The following is an 18389-nucleotide window of genomic DNA, read 5'->3' as shown; positions in this document are numbered from 1 at the left end:
TACCTACTGTGACCTTTACCATATAAATATAATATATATGAGCGGCTATATAGTTTATTGCACTTGTCATTATGGATAAAGTCCATTAATATTTTACATTGGTCATTATTTCAGGAATGTATAGATGTGGCCCGGCTTCTGTCCAGGCTATCAAGCACGGTCATGTTTGCTTCCAGTATGATACCCCCTTCCTTTTTGCTGAGGTAAGACTTCATTTTAACCATATGTCTTCCAAAATGGCTCAAAATAGTGAGCCTGTTGAAAATGGTGATATTGTTTATTTTATTATATTTTTATAATAATGAACTGACTTGTTTAACCAACAATATAACTATATCATACAAGTCTATGTCATATACAAAACCAAAATCTGTATGATAATGTATAGGACTAATAATGGTTAAAGAGGTATTCAACTCCAAACAAATTTTCCACTATCTCGCCCATTTGATTGGAGCTGCGGTTGTTCATGTATGCAGCTGCTCCATTCATGGGACAGACTAGGGGCATAAATACTAGGGTAGCAGCCAGTGGCATAACTAGGAATGAACGACACCGAAGACCTTGACCGACCAAACTTCCCCCCCCCCGCCCCCCGCATTACTGTGCACTCTATTATGCCCCATAGTGGCCCCAGTACACAGTATTATGCCCCCCAAGTGGCCCCTGCACACAGTATTATACCCCATTGTGGCCCCTGCACACAGTATTATACCCCATTGTGGCCTCTGCACACATTATTATGCCCCATAATGAACACCCATGAACAATAATACTCTGGGGTATTTTCAGACCCCAGAGTATAATAATCGGAGACCAAGGGGAGATACAGACATAAAACAAAAAGTTACTTACCTGTCTCCAGCTCTGCTGCAGTCTTTGGTGGTGTTGGCCATCTTTAATAATGCACGGATGTCACATGACATTTCATGCCATCCCTCCATCTGTCCCCAGTTTCATGTCCTCCTTCCCTCTGCCCCCAGTTTCATGCACCCCTCATCTCTACCCCCATTTTCATGTCCTCCCCTCCATCTCTGCCCCTAGGATACTGTTGCTCCTCAATTGCTCCACACCACACATACATACACACTCACACACAGACACACACTCTTCATCCTGCATCTCACAACCCCCTTCCCCTTCAGTACAATACAATACACAGAACATCCCCTGACTACCATTAGACAGTCATTAGTAAAAGCAATTGCAGGCAAGTCTAAATACAAACAATGTGTGGAGTACTGATCCATCTACTGACACTGACCTCCCCCTCCTCCTCATACACAGATATCAGGACACTGTCCCCTCCCCTCCTCCTAATACACCTAGTGCTGCACTGAGGAGAGGTATCAATGTAAGTCAGTGAGGCCTGGCACAAAGTCAGCGTTCCAAAACATCCCAAAGGTGTTCTATAGGATTCAAGTCAGGACTCTGTGCAGGCCAGTCCATTACAGAGATGTTATTGTCGTGTAACCACTCTGTCACAGGCCATGCAGTATGAACAGGTGCTCGATCGTGTTGAAAGATGCAATCGCCATCTCCGAATTGCTCTTCAACAGTGGGAAGCAAGAAAGTGTTTAAAACATCAATGTAAGCCTGTGCTGTGATAGTGCCACGAAAAACAACAAGGGGTGCAAGCCCCCTCCATGAAAAACACGACCACACCATAACAACACCGCCTCCGAATTTTACTGTTGGCACTACACACGCTGGCAGATGACGTTCACCGGGCATTCGCCATACCCACACCCTGCCATCAGATCGCCACATTATGTACAGTGATTAGTCATTCCACAAAGTTTTTCCACTGTTCAATCGTCCAATGTTTACACTCCTTACACCAAGCGAGGCGTCGTTTGGCATTGTTCTGTATGATGTGTGGCACCCAATCACCTGACCACATTCGAAGTCCGTGAGTTCCGCGGAGCGCCCCATTCTGCTCTCTCACGATGTCTAATGTCTACTGAGGTCGCTGATATGGAGTACCTGGCATTAGGTGGCAGCACCTAATATGAAAAACGTATGGTTTTGGAGGGTGTCTGGATACTTTTGATCACATAGTGTATGAGCAGATATATGGCAGGTTTGGGAGTGGTTTTGCTTATCTACATTTCTTTGCTGTCTTGGATATCACAAAGTAGTGTACTTTTTCCTTATAAAATAAATGTATGCAATACTATGCAAAACAATATTAAACAATGGAAGTCATTGACATATGAGTACTGAAAGAAAAAAAAAAAGTTTACATCCTCCAGCCTACATTTATAGCCCAACTACAGGGGTCCTCAAACTTTTTAAACAGTGGGCCGGAGACAGAGCAGGTCGCACAGACATCGGGAGCAGTGCCCTCCAATAGGTAAAGTGAAGTGCGCTCCATGGCCTAGCCCGAGCTACCCAGGAGCTTCATTATAAATGCACGCCTGCCGGCATTGTCGGCGGGGCCAGACAGAAGTGCTTGGCGGGCCGCATGTGGCCCACGGGCCGTAGTTTGACGACCCCAACATATCCAAAGTCACTAAATATTTATATGATATTATAACAACAAAAGGGATGTCTTTTGAGGCATACGTTATGCATGTTCAGTATATGTATAGTGCATATATTTTATATTATAGTATGGTCAAACATGATGTGAGCCTAAAATGCTCATGATTATTTACACTATGATCTACAACAGCGCATATTAATGGGAGTTATATTAGTGTAGTTCATAATCTTGTAGACATAACCTAATACTCATTTTGTCTTTGCAGGTTAACAGTGACATAGTATATTCCAAGGTATTGAAAGATGGAACAAGAGAGGTTCAGTATTTTGACAAAACTCATGTTGGGCAGAAATTATTAACTAAAGCAATAGGAGGAAATGGACCACATGATATAACTGACCTTTACAAGTTTTCAGAAGGTAATTCTGGGTTTTCACAAATTTCAGATATCCAATATCCTATTGTTCTCTGATTGTCCTATTCACTTGAGATATGTCTATTCTGAATAGCTATATACCCATATAGCAACAAAAAAATCACTAGCATTCTTCCATCATAAAGCTATAGATGTCATTGTGACTTTCAGACTACCACTTTCCCCAAGGTCATTAAGGGGTAAGTAGAATTCTTAGATACCTCTACAATGTACCTTTTGACTGTGCTTAACTTTGGGTTCCAGACTGCTAGCTTTCATTTTTCTGCTAGCAGTTTTTTGCTGCTAGCAGAAAAAAGAAGCAGCATGACCTTTCTTCAGGCGGATTCCACCTGAGGAAAGCAATAGAAGTGAATGGGAGGTGAAAAACGCCTAGCATTTTTTTGCAAAAAAAACCCACCTAGCGTTTTTTTTACAGTCCATTCACTTTAGGGGAGGGGAAAACCGCCTGGCATTTTCTGAAGCAGTTTTTACCAAAAACTGCTCCAGAAAACGCTCCAAAAAACGCCTCAATGTCAAAAAACCTCTTCCTAATTAGGAAGCGTTTTTTTCAGGGCCAAAATAAGCCAGGTGGTTTTTACATGTGAACTAGCCCTTATGAGGATGAGAAGACTTAATTGTAAAATAGTAAATCTAGCCAAAATGGTACATGAAATATCACTGCAGGGGAGGAAGAAGGAAGAAGAGGAACTCAGGTGCCAGTGCTCTTTGGGTAAACCTAAGACCTGACACAAAAGGAACTGGGGCAGGAAGTGAGTAAAAGAAGGTCCTTAGGTACCCCTTTAAAATCAGTAACAGTGGCATAGTAGATGAGGTTGGAAGAAAATACAAGTCTATCTAATAGATCCTATAACCATACAGTGTTGATGCAGAGGAATGTCAGGGGTAAAATTTTCACCTCAGCTTCAAATCCAGTATATATATGTATATATATATATATATATATATATATATATATATATATATATAATATATATATATATATATATATATATATAATATATATATATATATATATATATATATATATATATATATATATATATTTATATATACTAGCAGGAGGACCCAGCTTCGCATGGGTATATTTAATTTTTTGTCTGTATAGTGGCCCCATAAGAATTGTCCAATTTTGCACTGGTGTATTTTGTATATCGTTTGTGTGTGTCCATTAGCGTCATTTGATCATTCATATCTCATTTCGAATATCAGTGAAAAACCTGCGATCGTTTGTTATGGAGACCTGGAGTAAAGCTGTGTGTATGTGACCTTGTGTAACAGTGTCATTCACAGCGCACTACCCCGTTAAGACTGACATAAAGTAGTGAAGAAAAATGACTGGGTTGCTATGGAAACCTGGAGTAAAACTCTAATATGTGGTACTCTGTTAAGAGTCATGTATCTATTCCACTGGCATGTGGTACTGTGTGGAGCGGTGCGTATCTAATCCTCCAGTGTTTGGAACTGTGTGCAGATGTGCATATCTAATCCTCTGGCATGTGGTACTGTGTGCTGACTTGTGTATCTAATCCTCCGGCGTGTGGTACTGTGTGCAGACGCATGTATCTAATCCTCAAGCGTATGGTACTGTGTGCTGACATGCGTATCTAATCCTGCGGCATGTGGAACTGTGTATAGACACATGTATCTAATTCTCCGGCATGTGGTATTGTGTGCAGTAGTGTGTATCTAACCCTGCGCCGTGTGGTATTGTGTGCAGTGGCACGTATCTAATCCTCCATTGTTTGGTATTGTGTACAGACGTGCGTATCTAATCCTCCGGTGTGTGAAACTGTGTGCAGATGCACGTATCTAATCCTGGGGCATGTGGTACTGTGTGCAGATGTGCGTATATAATCCTCTGGTGTGGGGAACTGTGTACAGATGCGCATACCCAATCCTCTGGCATGTGGTACTGTGTGTAGACGCATGTATTCAATCCCCCGGCATGTCGTACTGTGTGCAGACTCGCGTATCTAATAATACGGCATGTGGAACTGTGTGTAGACGCGTGTATCTAATCCTACGGCCAAAAATCTAATACCCATAACCTGTAACATTTTTCCTTGCCCCTAATGGTACTTGTAGAATTAATCCACCATAACCATCCTGTGTCTATTTTGCTGGTGAAATGTTCTTTCATCTAGCCATAGAAAATGTCACTGTCACTGTCACACACCTAAGAGTAAAAACGCCATGCTGTCCGTGCTTTTTGTTGCCATGTGGGCATTTGCAATATGTCCATGTGGGGAAAGTTGAGCACCACTATCAACCCGGGTGCAGCAATTTTGGGCTAATGTCCGTTCCAATGCTATGTTGCTGTGGAATTTACTCCCATAAAGGAATAATGGGCCAGACAGCCAAGGTTCTCTTCTGGCTCTCAAATGTTATATTCATCAGATTTGAGGGAAAGCTTAAAACAGTTGATCTATATAGAACAGAAATTCCAAATTGTTTTACCATGGACCTCTGAACCCCTGCAATTTTTTTCCCGTTGGGGGACCCCTTACAACCATTCTATATCTATTGTTAGGGCAAGTTCACATGGAGTTTACTGGCGCGCATTCTGGCACGTATACATGTGTCAGAATGTGAGTGCTCAAAACAGATCTCATTCTGGCCCTTACAATGACGGTTGTTGCAGTTACTGTATTCCAGTAAAGGACACACAAAAAAGAGGATAAGATAGCACTCAAAATAATAAAAATAAATTTTATTAAAGGGATCCTATCATTTTATACCCTTTTTTTCTCGATAACACGTTGGAATAGCCTCGCAGCACTGGGAGCGGGCCTCAGCGCTTAAACAGCACTGGGGCGTCCCCAATGCTGCGAGAGAAGTCTCCAGTGACGCCTCCATCTTCTTCAGGAACCCGCCTCTCTGCGCGTCTTCTTCCGTCCTGGATTTTCAATTTTCTAGGCCTCGGGCCTTAGGCAGAGCCGACTGCACATGCCCGGGCCACAAGAAAATGGCCAATTACATTGTAAGCTGTGTAAGCGGCCATTTTCTTGTGGCCCGGGCATGCGCAGTCAACTCTGCCCAAGGCCTAGATAATTGAAAACCCAGGACGGAAGAAGACGCGCAGAGAGGCAGGTTCCTGAAGAAGATGGAGGCATCGCTGTAGACTTCTCTCCCAGCATTGGGGACACCCCCAGTGCTGTTTGAGCGCTGGGTACCGCCCCCAGTGCTGCAAGAAAACTCATTTTTGTACCAACGAAAACCAGGATTTATACCAAACGGCGGCACGGAAAAGACATCTTAAGGAAGGAGAAGAATAGCCTTTCTTAAGGCTATTCCGATGTGTTAGGCACAAAAAATGCCATCTAAATGATAGGATCCCTTTATCAAGCTTAACTAAAGCATGTGGTTGCAGTTCTAAAAAATGTATACATTTCAAGTAAAATATTGCACATCCTAAACCATCTAATAAGAGACCTGGGCATATGCCACAGATGTACAGAGAACCAAGGTTTAATAATTCATTTGCCGACCACTACTAGTCTCTAGGGGCATCGGGCTTCCTGAATTCAACTCCAGTGGCTTGGATCTCATATTTAATGTATCATTTCCTCAATCAGTCAATACATACAATAACTGATAACTAATATCATTATTTAGACTAATATTGTAACATGAATTATAAATGCCATTGTCACAGCACATGAAGCTGGTCACTGCTGAGAATACATTTTCTTTGTTTGGACACATTGGTCTGTGTATTGTGGCTACTGTTATTCCCCCCGCCTTTTAGATGAAAAACTGCTTCTCTCAAAAGCCCAAAATGCAACTCTGTGACAAAACATGTGCACTTGTCTTACTAAAATAAATTCAGAGCAAACGCTCTTGGAATCATTGAGATGTAGCCAGGCTATGTCTGAAAGAACATGTTAATGAATGGTATAGTAAATATTTTACCATTTATTGCAGTTTTGGACTGAAAGTAAAAGAGAAATTGGAAAAAAGTCTCGGAAAAGAAAGCATGTCAGTGATCACCATTAAGGTTTTTCAATATTTAATGGGAGGGCTATTTGCCATGCAATCCCTGGGAGATTTGTAGTGTGAGTACTGTGTGGTTGCTTAGTTACTGGATCCCAAGAGGATGGATGTGAGGAAAGGTTGTAGAATGAAAACCAAGCAGTTAACAAGAGAGTAGAGCAATGACATCCAACAGGAAAGCAGAAAGTGTCACACATAATCCCGCTTCCTAATAAACACTAAGCCATATAGTGTGTGATATTACTATTGCATCTGGTCAAAGGAAGAAAAGATATATATCAAAGAGCCTACAAGGGGTATTTCAGCTGAGAAGAAATCGCCATTACTGAATCTTTGTATCCTTGTGTAAATGTAGCAATAGGGGGATTTTGTTATATTCCTAAATGTTTTATTATTTGAGATGACTCTTTTACGTGATTATGTAACAGTTTGTGTTTGTTTGCAAACAGAAATAATTATGTATTTGTCAAATTTTTTTTAGAGGGGTGTGAGAATGTACCGCGGTACTGCTACATTAGATTGTATTCACCTGCTGTATATCCTAGCAGCAGATGACACAGTCCAAAGATACCAATATCACCTTTCATCCATAGTCTTAGGCCTGGTTCACATCTGTATTCGGGATTCCGTTCAGGAGTTCGCTTGGGGACCCCCCAAACGGAATACCGTACATATTAAAAAGTGGTGAGAAATGAAAGCACACAGACCCCATAGACTATAATAGAGTCCATGTGTTTTCCGCACAGTGTCCGCACGAGTCATGTGGAGAGGAAAGAAGTTCTTGAAGTATTTTTCTCTCTGCATAGTCATAATCTATGGGGTCCTTGTGCTTTCATTGCTCACTGTTTTTTAATGCGTTTGGGATTCCATCTGGGGGTCCCCAAGTGCACTCCCTGAATAGAGTACCGAACACAGATGTGAACCAGGCCTTAAACAAAAAGTCCAATGGTTACAGAAGAGTGCTAGTGGACCAAATGTCACCTTGTTCACCAAACTGTTAATAAACGAAATACCATATGGAAGCAAAGAGAGCGCTGAACTGTTTGACATGATTTTTTTGTGGCATAGGATCCTATGTTTGCTTTAGTACATGCTCATTGACACGTCAGGGCTGTGTACTTGACAATGAAAAAGTAAGTTTTATTCCAGCTGAGTGTACATTTAAGGGTAATCCATTGTCACAGATCCCTCATAGACTTGAGTCTATTAAGGGATCTGTGGAAACGGCTCAAGAAATAGCAAGTTCTATTGTATAAAAATTCAATCACACAAAGTGCTAAAAAACGGTTGTGTGAATACAGCTATTATTTTCTATAGGATATGTACTGGCCATTAATAAAACTGCACAAATGCGAAAGAAAAGAAAAAAGTCTCGATCTCACCATATAAGTATGCTCCAAGATAACCCTCCGGGTGCACGGCCTTTAACCTCCGGACTGAATAAGGCAACTCCACAGCTGTATCTTTAACCAAAAATAGTAGGTCCGCACTCCTCGGGTTCCATAAAATATAACTTTTAATAAGCCATTAAAAACTCACACAACATAGAACACTTTGTGAAAAAAGTAGGAAAAAGACACATAGTGCTTAAAACCGCCGACGCGTTTCGAAGCTTTACAGCTCCTTAGTCATGGCATTATTAAACATTTTCGTATACCCTTATATACGTAACATAGCAGCTGTATAATCAGTAAAGTAGACACACCCATAATAGCAGTCACTTTCGCTTCCCACCATTTTCTTAAATTATTAAAACAATCCTTTTCTAGATAGATCTATATGTTACATTCGCATTCTATATTGCCTTTTTTCATTTACTTACATCATTCCTATATTCTCATCCTTTGTTTACTTTGATAAGCAGGCTCCTATACCTCAGTCGTTCGTTTCTCCGTCCCACGTGACGCTTTACAACCTATCCTATTGCATCTTCATATCCAGCCCCTTGGAGCCTTGCTAACCTGCTATTCTCCGGTCACGTGGTTGGTTTTAACCAATCACCGTACATTTCAAACTGTTCGCTTTACTGTGGAACATATGAAAGCATGAAATTGTTGTATACATAATAACTTTGCTATGACGTTAGACTATGTGTAATACTACATCACTAATAGGGGAATCAGATTGAATTAGTTTACTATCTAGACACAATTCATCACATATGATATATTGAACTAATAAATGTAACTAAGATCCATTCTTATATTGAGTCCTGACGGTATTCTACAGTTAAACTTGAGAATATAAAAAGCTTCCCTTTTCAACAACCTCTCTTTATGGTTGCCCCCTCTGATATTGTCTCTTACAATTTCCAACCCATAAAAACGCATGGTGTGAATTCTTCCTTGATGCATATTGGAGAAGTGTTTTGAAGCTCCCGACATGAATTCTGTTTCTCCCTTTTCACAATCTCGCATGTGTTCTAGAATCCTAATGCCTAATCTCCTCCCTGTGCACCCAACATAGTCCAACTTGCATTCCACACAAGTAATACAATATATGACCGACATGGTGTTACAGTCGATCCTATCATGTATTATTCCACCAAAGTCAGACGCATTGCTTTTAGACTTTTTAGTGACCCACATTTTCGCACAAGTCTTACATTTTGGGGACCCACATTTAACATTGCCACCTGCTGACTTTAATTTTTCCTCTATTTCAGTATAACAACTTGGGGATAAGGATTGTCCTAATGTTTTACACTTCCTTGTTGTAAACTGTATTCCATCTTCTAATATTTTGTTTGTTATTGGATCTAACTCCAAAATCGGCAAATTTCTCTCCACTATATTCTTGATTTTCTTAAATTGGGGACTATAGGCTGTACTAAATACTAGCTTTTTTTCTTTTATAACTTTATTTTCCTTTCTCGTACCCCTAATTAGTTCTTTTCTCTCCCTATCCCTAACCTTTTCCTCAGCTCTTTTAATCGTCCATTCTGGATATTTACGCTCTCTAAGTCTTTTTAAAGTTTCTTCTTTTTTATTTTCGTACTCCTCAACTTCACTATAGGCTCTTTTGGTCCGGATTAACTCACCCACTGGCACACCTTTGATTGTGTGCAGTGGGTGGCAACTGTCAGCACTCAAAATTCCATTCCCAGCAATGGGTTTTCTGAATAGAGCTGTAGTGACTTTCCCCTCAGAAACGGACCCTGTAAGGGTGATATCCAAAAAATCTATTTCTATTGTGTTGTATGTGAACGTGAATTTAAGACCATGTTCATTCTGGTTCAAATACTGAATGAACTCTGGTATGGGCGCTACATTTCCGACCCACACAATGAGTAGGTCATCAATGTAGCGCCCATACCAGAGAAGAGAGGAGATGAAAGGGTTACTCTCAATCAACACATATCTCTCCTCCCAATGAGACAAAAATAAATTCACCAAAGATGGCGAGAACGGGGCGCCCATGGGCGCTCCGCATATTTGTAGATAGTACTTATTAATGAAGAGGAAAAAATTATGACGAAGGAGGTAAGAAGTGACAGTAATGATGTATTCACAGACTGGAGCTACAAACCTACTATATTTATATAGGTGGAATGCTAGCGAGTTCAATGCATCTGGGTGTGGTATGCTTGGGTAGAGAGAACTTATATCGCACGTCAACCAGCTATAGTTCTCATTCCATTTAAATTCTTCAAAGCATTTTAATACTTCTCGGCTGTCTTTGATATAACCAGCCGTCCTTGCCACCAAGGGTTGGAGTATACTGTCCAGCCATGCTCCCATTCTCTCATTGAGAGAATTATTGCTGGAAATAATCGGATGAAGCGGTAAAGGCAATGTATTTTTGTGAAGCTTTGGGAGCCCATAAAAGACAGCCGTAGTAGGTGTCTTATTTTGCAAAAATTCTCCCTCTATTTCACTAAATATTCCAAGGGATATTCCCTCATCAATCAACTCCTGTAGGACCTTCCCAAACTCCTTTGTGGGATTGTAGGTCAACTCTTTATAGGTTTTAGTATCTCCTAGAATAGTATAACAGCTTTCCAGATAATCACTTTTCTTTAAAACAACTGTCTTTCCACCTTTGTCCGATTTTTTGATTATTAAATCTTTGTTCTGTTTAAGATTTTTAAGAGCTGTTCTCTCTTTATATGTTAAGTTGGAACTCCTATAATTATTGGTGTTAATATCTAGTTTTTTTAGGTCATCTTCCATTTTACTTTGAAACAGAGCAAAGCTGTTTGCCCTCGATTTTATGGGGTAGAATTTTGGATTGTTTCTTTCAACAGGAATATGGTCCTCTACTTTTGATGTATTATCTTCCTCATATATTCTGTTTATTAGCTCGTTTGTAACTATGTGTTCAACAACAGTACTGTCTAATGGCATAGATGTCATATTTTCAGTTACTATATTCTTACTTTCTTTAATTCTATTTTCACCCTCTTGGTTCTCATCAAAAAAGTGTTTCCTGACCGTAACTGCCCGTACAAATTTATTAACATCCATGATGGTTTGCATGAGATCAAATTTACTATCAGGTGAAAAATTCAATCCCTTTTCCAATAATTGCATTTCCCCAATAGACAGAGGTAATCCTGACATATTAACCACTGATGACTCTATGGATACATTATATTTATTTTCTGTTCCCGTTCTCGCCATCTTTGGCGAATTTATTTTTGTCTCATTGGGAGGAGAGATATGTGTTGATTGAGAGTAACCCTTTCGTCTCCTCTCTTCTCTGGTATGGGCGCTACATTGATGACCTACTCATTGTGTGGGTCGGAAATGTAGCGCCCATACCAGAGTTCATTCAGTATTTGAACCAGAATGAACATGGTCTTAAATTCACGTTCACATACAACACAATAGAAATAAATTTTTTGGATATCACCCTTAGAGGGTCCGTTTCTGAGGGGAAAGTCACTACAGCTCTATTCAGAAAACCCAGTGCTGGGAATGGAATTTTGAGTGCTGACAGTTGCCACCCACTGCACACAATCAAAGGTGTGCCAGTGGGTGAGTTAATCCGGACCAAAAGAGCCTATAGTGAAGTTGAGGAGTACGAAAATAAAAAAGAAGAAACTTTAAAAAGACTTAGAGAGCGTAAATATCCAGAATGGACGATTAAAAGAGCTGAGGAAAAGGTTAGGGATAGGGAGAGAAAAGAACTAATTAGGGGTACGAGAAAGGAAAATAAAGTTATAAAAGAAAAAAAGCTAGTATTTAGTACAGCCTATAGTCCCCAATTTAAGAAAATCAAGAATATAGTGGAGAGAAATTTGCCGATTTTGGAGTTAGATCCAATAACAAACAAAATATTAGAAGATGGAATACAGTTTACAACAAGGAAGTGTAAAACATTAGGACAATCCTTATCCCCAAGTTGTTATACTGAAATAGAGGAAAAATTAAAGTCAGCAGGTGGCAATGTTAAATGTGGGTCCCCAAAATGTAAGACTTGTGCGAAAATGTGGGTCACTAAAAAGTCTAAAAGCAATGCGTCTGACTTTGGTGGAATAATACATGATAGGATCGACTGTAACACCATGTCGGTCATATATTGTATTACTTGTGTGGAATGCAAGTTGGACTATGTTGGGTGCACAGGGAGGAGATTAGGCATTAGGATTCTAGAACACATGCGAGATTGTGAAAAGGGAGAAACAGAATTCATGTCGGGAGCTTCAAAACACTTCTCCAATATGCATCAAGGAAGAATTCACACCATGCGTTTTTATGGGTTGGAAATTGTAAGAGACAATATCAGAGGGGGCAACCATAAAGAGAGGTTGTTGAAAAGGGAAGCTTTTTATATTCTCAAGTTTAACTGTAGAATACCGTCAGGACTCAATATAAGAACGGATCTTAGTTACATTTATTAGTTCAATATATCATATGTGATGAATTGTGTCTAGATAGTAAACTAATTCAATCTGATTCCCCTATTAGTGATGTAGTATTACACATAGTCTAACGTCATAGCAAAGTTATTATGTATACAACAATTTCATGCTTTCATATGTTCCACAGTAAAGCGAACAGTTTGAAATGTACGGTGATTGGTTAAAACCAACCACGTGACCGGAGAATAGCAGGTTAGCAAGGCTCCAAGGGGCTGGATATGAAGATGCAATAGGATAGGTTGTAAAGCGTCACGTGGGACGGAGAAACGAACGACTGAGGTATAGGAGCCTGCTTATCAAAGTAAACAAAGGATGAGAATATAGGAATGATGTAAGTAAATGAAAAAAGGCAATACAGAATGCGAATGTAACATATAGATCTATCTAGAAAAGGATTGTTTTAATAATTTAAGAAAATGGTGGGAAGCGAAAGTGACTGCTATTATGGGTGTGTCTACTTTACTGATTATACAGCTGCTATGTTACGTATATAAGGGTATACGAAAATGTTTAATAATGCCATGACTAAGGAGCTGTAAAGCTTCGAAACGCGTCGTCGGTTTTAAGCACTATGTGTCTTTTTCCTACTTTTTTCACAAAGTGTTCTATGTTGTGTGAGTTTTTAATGGCTTATTAAAAGTTATATTTTATGGAACCCGGGGAGTGCGGACCTACTATTTTTGGTTAAAGACAAAACTGCACAAACCCTGCCGTGTGAAAATGCAATAAGTAGTTGGAGCGCAACCTTACAATTTTCTGTTCAAGAGGGATCTGGATGCAGTTATGGGAACTAGATGTTTGAGAGGGGATGTGGATCTAGGTATTTATTCGGAATCAGGAAGGATTATTTCCCCTAATATAGGACAGATGGTGTCTACCTCATGAGAATATTGCCTACGGATCAACACAGTAGGATTATTAGTTGAACTTGATGGATCTGTGTCTTTATCGACTATGTCACTATTGTACCCATAGATGTTCTAATTGTTATATCGCTGTCTCTTTAGCAGAATTATTATAATTTAAGTTTCTCAAGAAAAGCAACACATGCTCTCTTTTTGTGTCTAAACATACACGATGTACAGCTAATGTGTGAGTAGGAAACCTTGGTAAGCCGCTGTAGTAAAAGAGAGGTAATGGGAAAATGAGAGGTAATAGTTACAGGTGCCATTTTTGGGATCTGTGTAACATCCAAAATGGGTAAGCAGTGTGTGCATGACCAAAGTATAATTTGATGCTGTTTGGACCTAATGTAAAATCGCATGCAATTTATGGCAATGCAGTCCTCTTTTGTGGCATCAGTACCATTATGTTCCCTCAAGCAGTGTTGTAGTTAAGGAATAGGGAGCAGGAATGGACATATCGCCCTGGCAGTCAGTTCAGCTGCACAAGTGGACTTGACCGAGATGGAAAGCAACTCACAACTGGCCACAACAGAGGAGGACATTGACAAAATCTGTCACTTTCTACAGAGTTTAGTGCTTAAAAGGGGACAAGGCTTAATGGCCAGATGGGGGTGAAACTTACCAATAAAGGTCAGGGGTTCTTTCTGCCAAGATGGAGAGCAAGTGAATATATTACACTGTGAGCAAGGGAGCAAGTTGTTTAGGTGATGTATGTGCTGAGTGATATAGTCTGACCAATGTGTGTGTCTATTGCATGCTAATAAAATATGCACTTTGATGTGTGTTCTGTACACATGTAATATGTGAGTGACATGTGCTGTGTGCATGTAACATGTGAGTGACATGTGCTATATGCATTAAATAAATGAGTGACATAGATTTGCATGTAATATGTGAGTGATATATTCTATGGTGTGTAATATGTATGACATGTGCAGTATGCATGCATACCTCCCAACTTTTGAAAAACAGAAAGAGGGACAAAATGTGCGGCATGCTGTGAGCACCACATAAAATTTAGCTCCGCCCACTTTATGTGGACCCTGCCCATTCTCATTATTTTTCATGTGCCCCCACACAATATAATCCTCCTACAGCCACCTGTAAATTATATGTTCCCACATTATAATGTTTCCTTCCAACTGCCCACAGTATTAAGTCACAGTATTAGTAATAAGAAATCAGATGGCCTGAGACATCCCCACCCTTGCCCCTCTTAATCTCTACATGCTCTGCCAACTTTTAGAAAGAAGCAAGCAGTGGCGGATCCAGGGTTTGCGGGGCCCTGGGCAATTGACTTTGGCGGGGCCCTACGCGCAGCGCGCCGCAGCAAATTAGACCCCACCCACTTTTATGTTGACTCCGCCCATTCTCATTCATTTTTCATGTGATTCCACACAGTATAATCCTCCTACAGTCACCCATAAATTATATCTCCCCCCCATTTTCATATACACCCTTCATCTACCCCTAGTTTCATGTCCCCCCCTCTATCTCTGTCCCCAGTTTCATGCCATTCTCCCCCTTTATCTGCCCACAGTTTCCTGTCCCCCCCGTCTCTGCCCCAGTGTCATGCCGTTCTCCCCCCTTCATCTGCCCCAGTGTCATGCTGCTCTCCCCCCTCTATCTGCCCCAGTGTCATGCTGTTCTCCCCCCCTCCATCTGCCCCAGTGTCATGCTGTTCTCCCCCCCTCCATCTGCCCCAGTGTCATACTGTTCTCTCCCCTCTATCTGCCCCAGTGTCATGCTGTTCTCCCCCCCTCCATCTGCCCCAGTGTCATGCTGTTCTCCCCCCCTCCATCTGCCCCAGTGTCATGCTGTTCTCCCCCCTTCATCTGCCCCAGTGTCATACTGTTCTCTCCCCCTCCATCTGCCCCAGCGTCATACTGTTCTCACACACACTCACCTTTCCTCGTTCCCCCGCAGCTCTCTCCCTCATACACATATTGTAGGCGTGATGTGACGTCATCACATTGCGACTACAAATGCTGGAGCTCAGAGTTAAAACAGGAACTGAGCTGTGACAGCTCCTGCTTTAAACGCCTATGTATTCAGCTCATCGGCGTCCGTAGGGACATGCTGACCCAGGACCGGCTCCAGGTTTTTATGGGCCCTTGGGCGACAGAGCCTCAGTAAAGGAGGCGGGGAGAGTCGAGACACTGTGCGTCGCAGATGAAGCGAGTGACGTCATGCAGGAGTGTGGCGTCACTAACGCCATACCTCCCAATTTTCAAAGAGTAGAAAGAGGGGTAAAATGTGCGGCGCGCTCTGTGCGCCGCAGCAAATCTGGCTCCACCCACTTTTATATTGATTCCCCCATTCTCATTCATTTATCATGTGCTCCCACACAGTATAATCCTCCTACAGTCACCCGTAAATTATATGCCCCCCTCCATCTATCCCCCAGTTTCATATACACCCTTCCTCTGCCCCCAGTTTCATGTCCCCCCTCCATCTCTGTCCCCAGTTTCATCACGTTCTCCCCCTTCATCTGCCCACAGTTTAATGTCCCCCGTCTCTGCCCCAGTGTCATGCCGTCCCCCCCTCCCCTTCATTTGCCCCCCAGTTTCTTTGGGCCCCCTCCATCTCTGTCCCCAGTTTCATGCCGTTCTCTCCCCACCCCCTTCATCTTCCCCAGTGTCATACCGTTCCCCCCCTCCCCTTCATTTACCCCCCAGTTTCATGGGCCCCCTTGATTATGTTCCACCTTAATATTTAATACAAAACAAACACTTACACTCACCTTCTATCACTCACCTTCCATCGTTCCCCCGACGCTCCTCTCTCTCACTCCAGTCACATACGCGATGCAGGAGCTGTGAGATCAGCTCCTGCTTAGCTGCGGCCCCGGCTTGTGTGTGTAAGCGTGATGTGATGACGTCATCGCGCCTACACACGCAAGCCGGGCCGGAGCTTTAAAGCAGGAGCTGATCTCACAGCTCCTGCTTTAATCGCGTATGTATTCCAGCTCATCGGTGGACGGATGCCGATGAGCTGAAATCGTGACAGGCAAGTGCCGGGGGCCCCCAGAGGCTCTGTGGGCCCCGGCACTTGCCCGACTGCCAAGCTGACCGGGACCATTTTGTTAGGGCCGGGCCACGGGGCCCCGCTAAGCGCGGGGCCCCGGGCGGTTGCCCGGCTCTCCCGGCCCTGGATCCGCCCCTGCCTATGAGCCAAACATACACCATTTCATTGCCAGTTTTCTGTCATTCATATTGTATAGTAAACTATGCCAGTATTGTACATTGAGTTTATGCATCATATGTCAAACATATGAGTGGCCTGTATGTGGGATGTGTCTTATGTGCAGTGTTTTGTCTACATCATGCTTCTAATGTGTCAGTGGCGTGAATGCATCATGTGTCCAATATGGAGTATATTGTATACTTGAGTAACCTTGTTCTTGAAGGGTGAAGGGGCAGAGATAGACTTCTTGCACAGGAGCCCTTTGCTGTCAATGGCTGCCCCTGATAGTGAGAGCAGAACTACTATAGCACTTGAGCTCTTGCCCCGGTGCCTAAGGGCCCAAAGCTCTACCACATAAGGAGTTGGAAATGACACCTAAAAGTTCAGGGCTCTTCAACACATGCCTACAGGCAACATGGTATAAAGTGTTATTCTTATGACCGCACTGGGAGGGTAACTGGAGAAAAATGAATTTACCAGACAAAGCCATTCTGCTAGGAACTATATATTAAATTGGGAAAATGCTGATAATGCTGAGATGAAATCTACATTTTATTCAGAAGTATATTTTTCTAAAGTTATATTTCAGGAAAAATGTAATATCAAAGCATATTGGTAACTTGTACATATATGAGGTGCTAATCAAATAATTTGCAAGCACAATGAGTAGATTTTGCCTTTGGCATAGACAACAAGAAACACACATCAAACTGATTTCTTAATTTTATTCTAGCAGAAGTCCCTTGAGACACTGAAGAACTTTTGCTAGAATTTCTGCTAAATAGCCAAGAGTGCCCCTTTAGGTGAAAGATGTTTCAAACATAAATGTAGCAGAGCTGATTCTGTCTAATGTAGCAGTTTGTTTCTGCTTCATTTTTTACAACTTTTGATCTTGGTTGTCCTTTTCTTCTTGAATAGGTACTGAAGAAGAGAGATTGGCACTTGAGGCTGCACTCATGTACGGTGTCAAGAAGGAAGTTCGAGATGAGGAACAGTTTCTATCTGGTCTTGACACTACAATGGAATTTCAAGAAGATAATGCAATATTTGGCAGTGACTTCAAAGTCACTTTAACATTTAAGAACCAAAGTTCTAATCGTTATACCTTGTCAGCCTTCGTAACAGGACATGTTGTCTTTTATACCGGGGTCCTGAAATCAGAATTCAAGAACAAGACCCTCCAAGTGACTTTGGACCCATTATCCAGTAAGATATATAGACTGTTAAACATACATACAGACACTGCCATTATCAAGCACTATTCATAGACATGTCTCTATTGAGAACTGTTGCTGATTTTTTTTTTTTGACAGTTGTAGAAATCATCAGGCCACCTCATGTGCTTCCTAGTCAGTCATTCAATACAACCTTGTAGGCACCGATTGACTGAGAATGACAATTTAGAATTAAAATAACATTAAAATTGCACATTAAAATGACCTGGTGACATAAATTCAAAGGTTCTATTGTAGGGCAATTCCATAATCAATTTTTATTGCATACTGTGCAATACAT

At 41.5% G+C, this 18389-nt stretch overlaps 1 protein-coding gene across 1 annotated transcript in view; it reads left to right on the top strand.

The window, feature by feature from the left end:
• Nucleotides 1-18389, top strand: part of F13A1 (coagulation factor XIII A chain) — a 142289-nt gene that overhangs the window by 105052 nt on the left and 18848 nt on the right. The window contains exons 10-12 of the mRNA XM_075270787.1: nt 115-203; nt 2754-2907; nt 17793-18080. Of these exons, the coding sequence (XP_075126888.1) occupies nt 115-203; nt 2754-2907; nt 17793-18080 (531 nt within the window). The remainder of the gene's footprint in view (nt 1-114; nt 204-2753; nt 2908-17792; nt 18081-18389) is intronic.

This window comes from Leptodactylus fuscus, chromosome 4 (genome assembly GCF_031893055.1).
Source record: "Leptodactylus fuscus isolate aLepFus1 chromosome 4, aLepFus1.hap2, whole genome shotgun sequence".
Lineage (NCBI taxonomy): Eukaryota > Metazoa > Chordata > Amphibia > Anura > Leptodactylidae > Leptodactylus > Leptodactylus fuscus.
This window is presented reverse-complemented; position numbering and strand designations above follow the sequence as displayed.